Source organism: Sarcophilus harrisii, chromosome 5, assembly GCF_902635505.1.
Source record: "Sarcophilus harrisii chromosome 5, mSarHar1.11, whole genome shotgun sequence".
NCBI classification, from domain to species: Eukaryota; Metazoa; Chordata; class Mammalia; order Dasyuromorphia; family Dasyuridae; genus Sarcophilus; species Sarcophilus harrisii.
The window spans coordinates 139,388,061-139,403,940 of record NC_045430.1 but is presented as its reverse complement, the minus strand read 5'-3'; the positions used below and the strand labels follow the sequence as shown (position 1 = coordinate 139,403,940).

The window sequence follows — 15,880 nt, the reverse complement described above, 5'->3', positions numbered from 1 at the left end:
AAAACTATTTTAATGACCTAGAAAAATAAAACAAAGTTCATATGGAAAACAAAGGTCAAGAATTTCAAGGAATTAATGAAAAAAAATCAAATGAAGGTGGCTTAGCTGACCAGATCTAAAATTATATTATAGAGCAGCAGTTACAAAACTATTTGTATTGACTAAGAATAGATTAGTTGAGTAGTGAATAGGTTAGGTTCAAGGACAAAACAGTCAACAAATATAGCAACCTAGTCTTTGACAAACCCAAAGACCCCAGCTTTTGGATAAGAACCTACTGTTTGATAAAAATTGCTGGGAAAATTGAAACTAATATGGCAGAAACTAGGCATTGATCCACACTTAACACCATACACCAAGATAAGGTCAAAATGTCAGACCAGGTATAAAGAATGAAATTATTAATAAATTAGAGGAACACAGGATAGCTTCCCAGACCTGTGGAAGTGGGAAGGTCTCATGACCAAAGAAGAACTAGAGATCATTACGATCACAAAATAAAAATTTCAATTATGCTAAACTGAAAAGTTTTTGTAAAACAAAACCAATGCAGACAAAATTAAAGGAAGCAATAAACTGGGAAAATATTTTTACAGTCAAACGTTCTGATAAAGGCCTCATTTCCAAAATATATAAAGAATTAACTCTAATTTATAAAAAATCGTTATCTCCAATTGAAAATGGTCAAAGGATATGAACAGACATCCTCAGATGAAGAAATTGAAACTATTTCTAGTCATATGAAAAGATGTCCAAGTCATTATTAATCAGAGAAATGCAAATTAAGACAACCTAAGATACTCACTCACACCTGTCAGATTGGCTAAGATGACAGGAAAAATAATGATGATTGTTGAGGATGGGGAAAACTGGGGCATTGATGCATTGTTGGTGGAGTTGTGAACGAATCCAACCATTCTGAGAGTAGTTTGAACCTATGCCTCAAAATTTATCAAACTGTGCATACCCTTGGATCCAGCAGTGTTACTACTGGCTTATATCCCAAAGAGATTATAAAGAAGGGAAAGGACCTGTGTATGCACTGGAATGTTCGTGGCAGCCCTTTTGTAGTAGAAGAAACTGAAACTGAATGGATGTCCATCAGTTGAGAATGGCTGAATAAATTGTGGATTGAATATTATGGCATATTATGTTCTGTAAGAATGACCAACAGGATGATTTCAGAAAGGCCAGAGAGACTTACACGAACTGATGCTGAGGAAATGAGCAGGACCAGGGAGATCATTATATACGCAATCAATACTACATGATGACCAGTTCTGATGGACCTGGCCATCCTCAGCAACGAGATCAACCAAATCATTTCCAGTGGAGCAGTAATGAACTGAACCAGCTATGCCCAGAGAAAGAACTCTCAGAGATGACTAAAAACCAGTACATTGAATTCCCAATCCCTATATTTATGCCCACCTGCATTTTTGATTTCCTTCACAAGCTAATTGTACAATATTTCAGAGTCTGATTCTTTTTGTACAGCAAAATAATGTTTTGGTCACGTATACTTATTGTGTATCTAATTTATATTTTAATGTACTTAATATCTACTGGTCATCCTGCTATCTGGGGGAGGAGGTGGGGGGTAAGAGGTGAAAAATTGGAACAAGAGGTTTGGCAATTGTTAGTGATGTAAAGTTACCCATGCATATATCCTGTAAATAAAAGGCTATTAAATAAAATAAAAAAAAATAAACATAAAAAAATTGAAAGTAAAAAAACTATTGAATTAAATAAAACTAAGAGTGGGTTTTATGAAAAAAACAACAAAACAGATAAACCTTTGGTCAATTTGATTAGAAAAAGGAAAGAGGAAAATCAAATTATTAGTCTTAAAAATGAAAAGGGAGAACTTTCCACTAATGAAGAGGAAATTAGAGCAATAATTAGGAGTTACTTTGCCCAACTTTATGCCAATAAATTTGATAACATAAGTGAAATGGATGAATACCTACAAAAATATAAGTTGCCCAGATTAACAGAGGAAGTAAATTGCTTAAATAGTTCCATTTTAGGAAAAGAAATAGAATAAACTATTAATCAACTCCCTGAGAAAAAAGCCCCAGAATCTTATGGATTTATATGTTAATTCTACCAAACATTTAAAGAACAATTAACTCCAATATAATAGAAACTATTTGAAAAAATAGGGAATGAAAGACTCCTACCAAATTCCTTTGATGACCCAGACATGGTACTGATACCCAAATCAGGTAGGATGAAAACAGAGAAAATAAATTATAGACCAATCTCGCTAATGAATATTGATGCAAAAGTCTTAAATAAAATATTAGCAAAGAGATTACAAAAAATCATCCCCAGGATAATATACCATGACCAAATAGGATTTATACCAGGAATGTAGGGCTGGTTCAATAAAACTATTAGCATAATTGAATATATCAATAACTAAATTAACAAAAACTATATGATCATCTCAATAGATGCAGAAAAAGCATTTGATAAAATCCAAACCCATTCCTATTAAAAACACTAGAGAGTATAGGAATAAATGGACTCTTCCTTAAAATAATCAGTAGCACCTCTCAGATCGACTAAGATTACAGGAAAAGTTAATGAAGAATGTTGGAGGGGATGGAGACTGAGACATTGTTGGTGGAATTGTGAACGAATTCAACCATTCTGGAGAGCAATTTGGAACTATGCTCAAAAAGTTTTCCAACTGTACATGCCCTTTGATCCAGCAGGGTTACCACTGGGCTTATATCCCAAAGAGATGTGAAAGAAGGGAAAGGGAGCAGTATGTGCAAAAATGTTTGTGGCAGCCCTTTTTGTAGTGGCTAGAAACTGGAAATAGAATAGATGCCATCAATTGGGGAATGGCTGAATAAATCGTGGTATATGAATGTTATGGAATATTATTGTTCTGTAAGAAATGACCAGTAGAATGATTTCAGAGAGGCCTGGAGAGACTTACATGAAGTGATGCTAAGTGAAATAAGCAGAACCAGGAGATCATCATAGATCAACAACATTATACAATGATCAATTCGGATGGATGCAGCTCTCTTCAACAATGAGATGATTCAAACCAGTTCCAACTGTTCAGTAATGAAGAGAATCAACTATACTCAGAGAGAGCACTATTGGAAATGAGTGTGGACCACAACATAGCATTTCCACTTTTTCTGTTATTGTCTGCTTGTATTTTTGTTTTCCTTCTCAGGTTTTTTTCTTTCGTTCTGGATTCGATTTTTCTTGTACAGCAAGATAACTGTATAAATTTGTATACATATATTGGATTTAACATATATTTCAACATATTTAAAATGTATTGGCTACCTGCCATAAAGGGGAGGTTGTGGGGGAGGGAAGGTAAAAGTTGGAACAGAAGGTTTTGCAAGGGCTAGTTTTGAAAATTTACCTATGCATATGTTTTGTAAATAAAAAGCTATACTAAAAAAAAATTGCCATGTGGAATGCAAGAGAAAAGGTCAGATCAAAACCTATTGAAAAAAATTCTTAATAGAAGAATTCCAAAATTATCAAAGAAAAAAAAAACCTTAATGTTGTTAATTGATGTTATTTAATCTTGAGGTTATATCTAAATAACAACAATATAACTTATTAAAATACAAATTACTGTTATTTACACATACAATACTATTTTTTTAACTTTTTTCATTGTCAAGACAAAATTGCAATATAAATTCTTTAAAAATCATTTTTCAGATTAAATTTTTTTGTTTTGTTTTAGCACATCTCAATTTGTTTGGTATTTTATAATTATAGTCAGTAAAAGAGTTATGTCAAAGCCTCATTCTTGTGATATACTGGATTTCTTCTATCTGTGATCTTTAGTAGTGAAACTACAAAAAGAACATTTAGTAACTCTGATCACAAGTACTGCTTGTGAAACAAAATGGCTCTGCTTAAAATAAATCTTACTTTGTAAAAATCCAATATTTTTACTAGTTTAAAAAACTACATAAAAGTTATCCATTTATTTTTTCTAAAACTTGGGTGAGTTCCTCTGTAGAGACAATTGAATTTATATTATGACCCCACTGAATTAATCTCACATTGAACTTGAAATTTATGAGTCACCTCTGTGTAGCAGATGAAATATCAATAGAAAAAAAGCTAGGTGGAAAGTGGAATTTTCTATCATAAGCTATAATAAATAGCCTGGCTCCCAACTAAATAAATAGATAGAACAAAGATGTGCTTGGTTGATCTTCAAGAACAACCTAAGAATTGAAGATCATGGTCATCAAAACAGTCAAGCTTGTGAAATATTTTTGTCAAATATTGCCTGGGCCTCTGCTGGGTCAGAAAACAAACTATGTTATAGTTCCTTAGTTTTAGTCCACAAGCATATACTTGGTTAGGGGGGAAAGTCATTTTAGATTGGCATCTTTATATGACAATTCCTCCTACATTTCCACAAAAGATTTCTTTTTCTCAGGCTTTCATTTAAAGAATAGACACTTTCTGATTTTTCTTCAAGTCTATATAATGCCATGATAATTAATTGAAATGCTGAAAAAGTCACTCAGCAGCTAGATGTTTTTTGAACTGCTCTTTCTTTCTTTCTTTCTTTCTTTCTCTCTCTCTCTCTCCTATCCATTTTCCAGTCCACTCCACCCATCCCCAAATTGTTTTATATACATACACACATATGTGTGTGTGTGTATTTAATTTCAGAAATAGCAGTCAAGGGAAAAATGAAGGCAAATCTCTGGATATAATAGAATGTAATTTTATCTCACTAGAAGCAAAGACAGACAAAGACATTATGACTTCAACTGTCAAACTATTTTAGGTAAAGTTGTTCCTTAACCAGTATGAACCAAATTATTTTCTCAATTTTAATCCTTATTTATCATGAGAATGAAATACATAATCATTTAATATTTCCACGTGTCTAAGTATATATATATATATATATATATATATATGTATATATATATATATATATATATATTCCTATTAAGGGAGTGTTTAACTACTACATAAATATGTAAATCATCATTTGGTTTCACTTCAACTTAAAAATTCAATGAATATAATTGATTCATTTCAATAAGCATTTATTAAGTGCCAACTATTTATATTTACTAAGCTCTCTGTTAAATTGGCAATGAGGAAATAAAAATACAATTAGATAATTCTTTCCATTGAGCAATTTAAATACATGCATATGCAAAATAACCTTAGAAGTAGAGCTAGCATTAACCTCTGAGCTACTGAGAAAAATTCTCATGTAAGAGATTGCATGAAAATTGACTCTTGAAAGGATAAAGACATTCTAAAAGGCAAATGGAGACAGAGAAAAATTCCAAGATCAAAAGAGACAGCATGTACAAAGACATGAAAGAAGTAACTCTATGTACACTTGATAGCAATTAGACCAATTTGCCTGAGACAATATAATGTGTGAGGAGGAGTAATGAGAAACCACTTTGGAAATTATATTAAAGCCAGATTGTTAAAATCATCCAAAGGTTTGCATTTTATCCTGGAATCAATAGGAATCCATTGAAACTTATTAAATTGGGGAATGATAATGATCAAACCTGGGCTTTAGAAATATTAATATGGTTGATGGGTAGAGAACAGGCAAAGAAATAGATAAGATGCTGGATGATGAATTAAGAAACTATTACCATATTCTATGGGGATAAAATAAGAGGCTGAATGCTGGAAAGTAGTTATGGAAGTGAAAAGAAGAAATTAGGAAAAGCTAAGCAGGAAAGATACAGTGAAGAGAAAATCAAAAAGAACTGGCAGCAGATTGGACATTGAAGGAGGGAGTAAACAAGAGAGAGTAAACATAATAAGGAATACTCCAAAGCTTTGAAGCCAGGTTTCTGGAAGCATGATGGTATCCTTACAGAAAGATGGAATTTAAGAAAAGGGGAAAGGACATCTAGATAATGCAATATATAGAACATGAGCCCTGAAATCAGGAGGACCTGAGTTCAAATCCAGCCTCTGACTCTTAACACTTGCTAGCAACTGCCTCATCCAAAAAAAAAAAAAAAAGAAGAAAAGAAAGAAAGAAAGAAAGGGGGAAGGTTTTGATTGGAATGGGTAAAGAATAGAAAATAGTGATTTTTGATTTAGAAATGTTGAGTCTGAGCTATTCATACAATTGGTAAAGTGAGACTACAATTCAGGAAAAGGTTGAGTATCGTAAATGTGTATTTGGGAATTATCTGCATAGAGAAAGCAATTAAACTCATGGAGGTTAATGAGATCACAAAAGGAAAATAAAGGAGGGGAAAGAATCCTGGTTCATACATATATAAACATATGAGTGGGATATAGATTACTATCAAGTAAAAGGATCTGAAAAAGTATAGGTAGGAGAAGTATAAGGAAAGAAGAATATCATGAACAAGATCAAAGTATTGAAGAAGGGGTTGGTCAAAACTTTTAAATGCTGCAGAAACGTTAAAAAAAATTAAAAACTGAGAACAAGATGTTAGATTTAGCAATGCAACATCATTCCGAATCTTAAAAAGCACCATTTCACTCAAGTGTGATATCAAGAACCAGATGGTGAAAAGTTAATGGAAGATGAGGAAATGGAATCAGCAATTATAACTTTTTAACTGTGAATACGAATGGGGTGAACTCTCCCGTAAAATGGAAGCAGATAGCAGACTGGATTAAAAGCCAGAATCCTACAATATGTTGTTTACAAGAAACACATTTAAAGTAGAGTGATACATACAGAGTAAAGATAAAAGGCTGGAGAAGAATTATAATGCTTCAGGTGAAGTAAAAAAAAGCAGGGGTAGCTATCCTGATCTCAGATCAAGCAAAAGCAAAAATAGATCTAATTACAAAAGATAAAGAAGGAAATTATATCTTGCTAAAGGTTACCATAGATAAAGAAGCAATATCAATACTAAACATATACGTAACAAGTGGTATAACATCTAAATTCCAAAAGGAGAAATTAAGAAAGCTGTAAGAAGAAATAGACAGAAAAATTATAATAGTGGGGGATCTCAACCTTGTCTTTCAGAACTAGATAAATCAAAACACAAAATAAACAAGAAAGACGTTAAGGAGGTAAATAGAATACTAGAAAAGTTAGGTATGCTAGATCTTTGTAGAAAATTGATTGGAGATAGAAAGGAGTACACTTTTTTTCTCAGCAGTTCATGGAACCTATAGAAAAATTGACCATATATTAAGGTATAAAAACTTCAGAATCAAATGCAGAAAGGCAGAAATAGTAGAGACATTTTTTTTCAGATTACAATGAAAGAAAAATTACATTCAAATAAAAAGCCAGGGGAATTGGGCTTGCAACTAAAAAAGCTAGAAAAAAATTAAAAACTCCCAATTAAATACCAAATTTGAAATTCTAAAAAATAAAAGGAGAGATTAATAAAATTAAAAGTAAAAAACAAAACAAAACAAAACAAAACTATTGAATTAATAAATAAAACTAAGAGTTGATTTTATGAAAAAAAACAACAAAATAGATAAACCTTTGGTAAATTTGATCAGAAAAAGGAAAGAGGAAAATCAAATTATTAGTATTAAAAATGAAAAGGGAGAACTTTTCACTAATGAAGAGGAAATTAGAGCAATAATTAGGAGTTACTTTGCCCAACTTTGTGACAATAAATTTGATAACATAAGTGAAATGGATGAATACCTACAAAAACATAGGTTGCCCAGATTAACAGAGGAAGAAGTAAATTGCTTAAATAGTCCCATTTTAGAAAAATAGATAGAACAAACTATTAATCAACTCCCTAAGAAAAAATCCCCAGGACAAGATGGATTTATATGTGAATTGTACCAGACATTTAAAGAACAATTAACCCTAATACTATACAAACTGTTTGAAAAAATAGGGAATGAAGGACTCGTACCAAATTCCTTTTATGACACAGACATAGCACTGATACCTAAACCAGGTAGGATGAAAACAGAGAAAGAAAATTATAGACTAATCTTCCTAATGCATATTGATGCTAAAAAATCTTAAATAAAATATTAGCAAAGAGATTACAGAAAATCATTCATCATACACCATGACCTAGTAGCATTTATACCAGGAATGCAGAGTTGGTTCAATCTAAGGAAAACTATTAGCATAATTGACTATATCAATAATTAAATTAACAAAAATCATATGATCATCACAATAGATGCAGAAAAAAGCATTTGATAAAATCTATTACCCATTCCTATTAAAAAAAAAAACTAGAGAGTATAGGAATAAATGGACTTTTCCTTAAAATAGTCAGTAGCATCTATTTAAAACCATAAGCAAGCATCATATTTAATGGGGATAAACAAGAACCATTCCCAATATGATCAGAGGTGAAACTATTGTATTAGAAATGTTAGCTTTGGCAAGAAGAGAAGAATTACCATTCTTTACAGATGATATGACAGTATATGTAGAGTACCCTAGAGAATCAACTAAAAACTATTAGAGACATCCACAACTTTAGCAAAGTTGCAGGATACAAAATAAACCTACATAAATCATTAGCATTTTTATACATTACCAACAAAATCCAGCAGCAAAAGATACAAAGAAAGATTTGATTTAAAATAACTGTCAATATTATAAAATATTTGGGAATCTATCTGCCAAAGGAAAGTCAAGAACTATATGAACACAACTACAAAACACTTTCCTCAAAAATAAAGTCAGATCTAATAATTTGGGAAAATAGCAAGTGCTCTTGAATAGGTCAAGTGAATATAATAAAAATGATAATATTACCTAAATAAATTATTTAGTGTTATACCAATCAGACTCCAAAGAAATTATTTTACTGACCTAGAAAAAAATAGTAACGAAATTCATCTGGAAGAATAAAAGGTCAAGAATTTCAAGAGAATTTATGAAGAAAATGCAAATGAAAGTGGCTAAGCTGTACCAGATGTAAAACTATATTATAAAGAAGTGATCATCAAAACCATTTGGGACTGGCTAAGAGAGTATTCGATTGGTGGAATAGGTTAGATTCACAGGACAAAACAGTCAGTGACTATAGTAATCTAGTGTTGACAAATCTAAAGGCCCCAGCTTTTGGGATAAAGTTAAAAAGTTTTCGTACAAACAAAATTAATGCAGACAAGATTAGAAGGGAAGCAATAAACTGTGAAAATATTTTTACATTCAAGTGTTTTGATAAAGGCCTCATTTCTAAAATATATAGAGAACCGACTCAAATTTATAAGAATTTGAGTCATTTTTCAATTAATAAATAGTCAAAGGATATAAACAGACAATTTTCAGATGAAGAAATTGAAAGTATTTCTAGTCATATGAAAAGGCGCTCCAAATCATTATTGATCAAAGAAATGCAAATTAAGACAACTCTGAGATAGAGTCGGGTAGTATTATATACTTCTCATATTGGCTAAGATGACAGGAAAACATAGTGATGAATGTTGGAGGGGATGTGGGAAAACTGGGGACATTAATACATTGTCAGTAGAATTGTGAATGGATCCAACCATTCTAGAGAGCAATTTGGAACTATAGCCAAAGAGTTATCATACTGTGCATATCCTTTGATCCGGCCAGGTTTCTATTCGGCTTATATCCCAAAGAGATCTTAAAGGAAGGAAAGGGACCCACATGTGCAAAAATGTTTGTGGCAGCCCTTTTTGCAATGGCAAGAAACTGAAAACTGAATGGATGCTCATCAGTTGGAGAATGGCTGACTAAGTTATGGTATATGAATGTTATGGAATATTATTGTTCTATAAGAAACAATCAGCAGAATGATTTCAGAGAGCCCTTTATAGACTTACATGAACTAATGCTAAGTGAAATGAGCAGAACCAGGAGATCATTGTCCAGGGCAACAACAAGATTATACAACGATCGATTCTGATGGACATGGTTCTCTTCAACAATGATTTGATTCAGACCTGTTTCAATGGTCTTGCAATGAAAAGAGCCATCTATACCCAGAGAGAGGACTGTGGGAACTGAGTATGGTTTACAACATAGCATTTTCACTCTTTTTGTTGTTGTTTGCTTGAATTTTATTATCTTTTTCATTTTTTCCTGTTTGATTTGATTTTTCTTGTGCAGCAAGATAATTGTATAAATATGGATGCATATATTGGATTTAACATATATGTCTACCATGTTTAATATATTATCTACTTGCCACCTGGGGAAGGCAGTGGGGGAAGGGGAAAAAATTGGAACACAAGGTTCTGTAAGGGTTAATGTCAAAGAATTATCCATGCGTATATTTTAGAAAAATAAAAAGATAAAATTAAAAAAAAATTAAAATTAAAATAAGTAATCTTTGGTCAGGAAAAGTAAGCAAAAAAGTAACAACAGATTGAGTTAAATTTAAATGAAATTTCAAATGTCCTATGATTATATTTCTCTAGAAAATAAACATCTTTTATGTGGGAAAGAAAGAAGAAACCTATAGAAGGATGAACAAGTTTTCGTCATTAACAGCTGCTAACATTTATGATAAAAGTTTACTTATAAATTTGAAGCTTCTATAACTACACATGTATTTTCCTCAATATGCAGTTCTTCATTACCAACATGTATGCATATTGATTCTTTTAATCTGTGCATTTTGGGAATCATGTCAGTTTGTCTTTGGAGGAAAAAAGTGTCACACTGGTCACTGTTTATTTTCATACAGTGATGTCATAATCTAGAAGCATTCTATAATCTAATTTGGGAGAATCATAAAGATAATTTATTTTTCCTCCCTCATTGTACAAATGGATCTTTTCTCTTTGTACTACAACTTCCTATGATAATCTCTATTTCAAATAAAAAGGAGGCTTAGGTGAAATTAAATAGGTCGTAAGACCATAAGGGACATAATATCCCCACATAACGATTTAAAAAAAAAAACTCAACAAAACAAAACACAATGAAGAAACAGTAAGAACATTTATATCATTAATCAGATTATTTTTAATATGCAATTTTGCTTTTCTATAAAAATTAGAAAAGGATATATTGACTGTCATTCTCTATTTCAATGCAGAATTCAGTTTAGAAATAAATGTCTTCTTTCAAAAGATTTTCCCTATGTGTTTAAGAGCTTTCTTCAAAGTGCTCTGTCACTACACATAGATATAGTATTAACTTCAAAGAGATTTCCATACTTATGCCATTCAATTAGAATAAGGGGTGTGGGTATGGAGAACAGGAAAGATAGGAAGAAGAATGTTAACAGGATATGCTATGATATTTGCATCTTGGATTTCCATTTCTCAGAAGGCACTGAGTTAAAATGATTGCTGAAATATGGAAAATATTATGTAAAACTACAAAGTCCTCCTTATTGGTAAAAAAAAAAGAGAATTATCATTTTATCTTTGAATCCAAGAGAACCTTTATATATCTAAAATTAAAATAAAAAACAATTTAAATATGATATGTAGACTATAATTCTGAATTTTAATTTACCTTCAGCATCTGTTAATCCTACTCCTGGCTGCTTCGCAGTCTCTTGTCCATTCTGGCCCATCTTTCCTCTGTTAAAATACATAGATATGTTGTCAGCAGAAAGCTTTACAAAGGGAAATGCCAAAGAACACAGATAATTACAATCACAGATAATTACAATTACATGCTATCTAAAAGATCCAAAGATAAGAAATATGTATTGAATTTCAATGACTTTTCTTAAGTGATTTCATTAAGTACACCCACTGTTGTTATTCTATGGCCTACCCTGGTTCACAAAGATCCAGTTTAAACTTTATGGTTCTTATCAAAATATTTAAAAATCAGTTCTTAGATTTAAGTGTTCTAAACTGCTTTTTTACTGTTTCATGTGGACTTAAAACTTGAAAAAAAAAAATGCTGTTCATATTTTCCTTTAACTAGGAATAGCTGCATATCTATATCTATCTATTTGGTGGGAAGAGCTAAGGTGAGAGTCATTCAGTGGTAGGAAGATAAATTTATTTTCCCACTCCCATCCACTTTCTCCAGTTTGGGATATTATGCTGTCTTCTGGAACTAAAATGTGAGAGAGATTGAACAAATTAAAAGAAAAAATGACACAAAATTTGTATTCACTAACTTAATGACTAAATGTTTCATGTCTGAGAACTTTTCTTGGAATCTTCTTAGTCAAGATATTGAAATGGTTTGCCATTTCCTTCTCCAGCTCACTATGCAGATGAGGAAACTGAAGCAAGCAGGATTAAGTGACTTGCCCAGGGTCATACAGCAAGTGTCTGAGGCCACATTGGCATTCAGGTCTTCCTGATTCCAGGCCTTATGACACCTAGATAACTTTTATAATCACAGTGAATTGTTGCATCATCCCATGGATACTGGAGCACAGGAAATATATAGATTTTATATGATCTCAGAGTTGAAAGGAAATTGAGTTCAACCCTTTAGATAAGAAAATTGAAGTTAGAGATAAGCAACCTCAGGAACAGAGAGTAAAGCAACTGTTCAAAGGCACAAGGTAAAAGTGACTTTCTGAATTCTCATTTTTAAAGTCTTATTTTTAAATTCATCTTTTCATTTTGATTCATTGATACATATTTATTGGGTACATGTTATATGGAGTGTTCTGGGAACTATGATAACATGTAGAATAGTTCAAGAAAGGTTCCCTGAATAAAGTATAATACTGAAGAAAGTTTTGAATGTGGAATCAAAGGTTGTGGCTTCAAATCCCAACCCTACCTTTTCTTATGTGACCTTGGATAAAGCATTTCAGTCCTATGGGCCTCTATTTCCTAAAATCACTTCAAGGTCACATTTATAAAAAATTCCTTGATATATCCTATAGTAATACATAGACACATATTGAATGCAGGCATTATATGACCATATGATCTTCGGTATTAGAAATAATAAGCAATATTGCTAAGTGTTGAGCTTTTAAGAATAATATGTTCCATTTTCAACTCGCAGATATAGACACCATGAAAGGTATTACATGAGTTACATTGAGTCAAAGCATGGGTCAAAGTTTGTATTTGGAAATTTCTCCTTCACTGCTTTTAAGAGAATGGTCATGTATAAAGGTAGGAAGATTCAAAAAATGCTCTGATTCCAAGGCCTTAGGAAGTCAAATAATCCTCTATAGACCAATGAAGGGATTCTTAACCTTTCTGATGGCTTTGGGAGTCTGAGGAAAGGCTATAAATCTCAACTCAAAATAATGACTCCAAAGGTGTAAAATAAAATGCATAAGATTACTGAGCAAATCATTTATATTGGTTATAAAAAAATAAAATGAAAGCAAGTTCATAGATTCAAATCAGAAACTGATCAGGTGAGCACTAAGAAATTATTTTTCCTGGGTATCCTGCTAGGTCAAACTGAACTTGCTAAGGCAAAGAGCTAGTATGATTAAGCTCTTTTTAAAAACAATTTCTAATGAAACCTATCCAATTAAAGCCATAATTTTTACTGAACATTTTGGCTAAACATTTACAGCAAAAGATAAGAAAAGATGAAGTAATAATCAAAAGAGTTCAAGCTGGAAAAGTGGGGGGAAAAAACCTCTCAATATAAGGAAAAGATAGATCTGTGACTTTCAGTGATTTTTTAAAAAATCTTAAATAAATTGAATTGTTCATAAGATTGTATATTTGTCTACCTTGCTTTGCTCAGTGTGACTACACACACACGCGTGCATAGATATATTTGTATATGTATGTGTATATATATATAATATGTACATAAAGAAAGAGAAATAATAGAGAGAGAGAAAAAGACAGAGAAGGGGGATGGAAGAGAGAAAGAGAGAGGGAAGAAGAGAGGGAGGGAGTAAACAAGAGAAAAACAGAAAGGGGGAGTAGGGAGGAGAAAGGAAAAAAGAAAAGAGGGAGAGATAGAGAAAAAGACTTTTTGGGGAGCAGAGTGAAGGAAGAGCCTGAGCTTCTAAACCAGAAGAGCTAGGGGGAGCTCTGATCCACAGCATGGAATGGTCCATTTGCTTAGGAGCATGAAGACATCCTCTTGAATCCTGTTCTCTTGTCCTCCACATCGTATTCTTTGCCATGATTTGCCTTTGATCTTCCTCCTTAATAAATTTACCCACATTACAATACAAACTTGGTCATTTGGGTAATGGTCAAAGGAGCAAAAGGAAAAGATTTGGGGCAAATTAGATTTGGTCTACAGCATATTACTATGTGGTCATCTTATGTTCATAGCACTAATTTGTATTAAAAATCTCAGATGGATCAATGATCTCTTTGTTAGATCTTCCATCTATCTAAATGCTTGTTCCTCTTTGCAAATGCTTAGTATTGTTACATACTTATGTCTGAAGCATAGCTTCATGACATGAATTCTGGGGAGAAGCTGTGTAAGTGGCCTGAATTTTAGGAACAGGAGAAGGTAAATAGACTGAAACATTTCTGTTTTTGGTGATGCTATGTGTGGAAAGGTCTCCTTAGGAAGAAACTTTCTTAATCAATGCAGAGATGAGATTTATAGCCTTTCCTCAGACTGCCAGAGGGTTTTATGCCAGGTGTAACCTGAGAAAGTTACTGGTACTGAAATGTGACAGTGACTGGCTTTTCCAAGGTCATAAAGATAAAGTAGAGTGTAAGCAGGTGGGAGACCGAAAAGCACAATAACTTTATAGTCAGTAGACTGACTAGGTGTAAATTCTATTTTTGCCCAAACTTGTGTGATATAGACTATGGTGCAATCTCCCTAGGTCCTAGTTACTTATCTGTAAAATGAGCAATTTGTACTTTACAGGGCCTATGTCCTTTCCAGCTCTGGACCTCTGTATCTAGATCTTCTTGTCACAAAGGATGACTTTCTGTCTACTGTGTTTTGTTGCATGAAATTTTATTTCATAGCAAGAGTTCTTAATCTTTGGTCTGGGAACTTGGTAAAGTTTTTTAATAACTATTTCTAAATAATATATAGTATTTATATATTGTATGTGCATACACACATGTGTATATCTACACATGTGTATGTAGATATATAAATATGTATTTGCATACATATAATCTTATGTATTGAATGCTTTGAAAAACTTTATCCTAGGGTCCATAACTTTTACCCAACTGCCAAAGGAACCCATGACATAAACAAAAGGATTGAGAACCCCTATGATGTAGAGGGGCTCATCAATTTTCAGTCGTATTTCTTAGTTGCAGGGTATTTCTGTTTTATATATGTATGTATGGATATGTTCTATTAGGTGAGTCATCAATACGTATCTTGGGATTATAATCCTAGAAATAGGATAGTAATATTTTTCAAGAAAATCAGCTTCTGAAGACAGTCCTTCAGAAGTAGAGGAGTATCACAATGTGTTAATTATTTGAAATTCGGGTAGTACTGATTTCTAAAATATCTGCCAAGTAGTACTGGACAAATGCCAATTTTTCTAAATATTCTTCAAATTCTACTTTTGTTTGTACTTAGTCACTAAAGGCATGATGACAAGGAGGAAAGAAAGAGGGAAGGTGGGATTTGTTTTTAAAGAATCTAGTTTCCAATCATGACCTACTCCACTGGGCCCCAATTTTTCCAAGGTTCAAAATAAGGAAGTTCATCACAGTGAACTTGAGCTCAAGAATATCAGGATTCAAATTCTGCCACCAACCTATTGTGAACCTAGGCAAATCATTGTGTCTAATTTCTATGTCTAATTTCCTCATGTGAAAAGAAAAAAATAGACTCAATGGCTTCAAAAGTCTATTTCAGCTTCCAATCTCTGATTATATTTTCACTTAAAATTTAGGATCCAATTATAAGATGAAAATATATAAACATGTTAGTTCTGAATTGAACTGTGCTGTAGTTAATCTGATCATTCCTATGGTTTTTCTATTCAATATGAATCTTCTGAATAAATAAGGTGATCCCTATCCATTTTTAAGATAAATAATCAGATCTCCTTTGTCACAATCTAGT

The 15,880-nt window shown here is 32.3% G+C and overlaps 1 protein-coding gene across 6 annotated transcripts in view; it reads right to left on the bottom strand.

Moving 5' to 3' along the window:
- PCLO (piccolo presynaptic cytomatrix protein) overlaps positions 1–15,880 on the bottom strand; it is a 513,527-nt gene that overhangs the window by 68,192 nt on the left and 429,455 nt on the right. For all 6 annotated transcript variants that reach the window (XM_031938652.1, XM_031938653.1, XM_031938655.1 and 3 more), the window contains one exon: positions 11,429–11,496. In XM_031938652.1, coding sequence (XP_031794512.1) covers positions 11,429–11,496 — 68 coding nt within the window. The remainder of the gene's footprint in view (positions 1–11,428; positions 11,497–15,880) is intronic.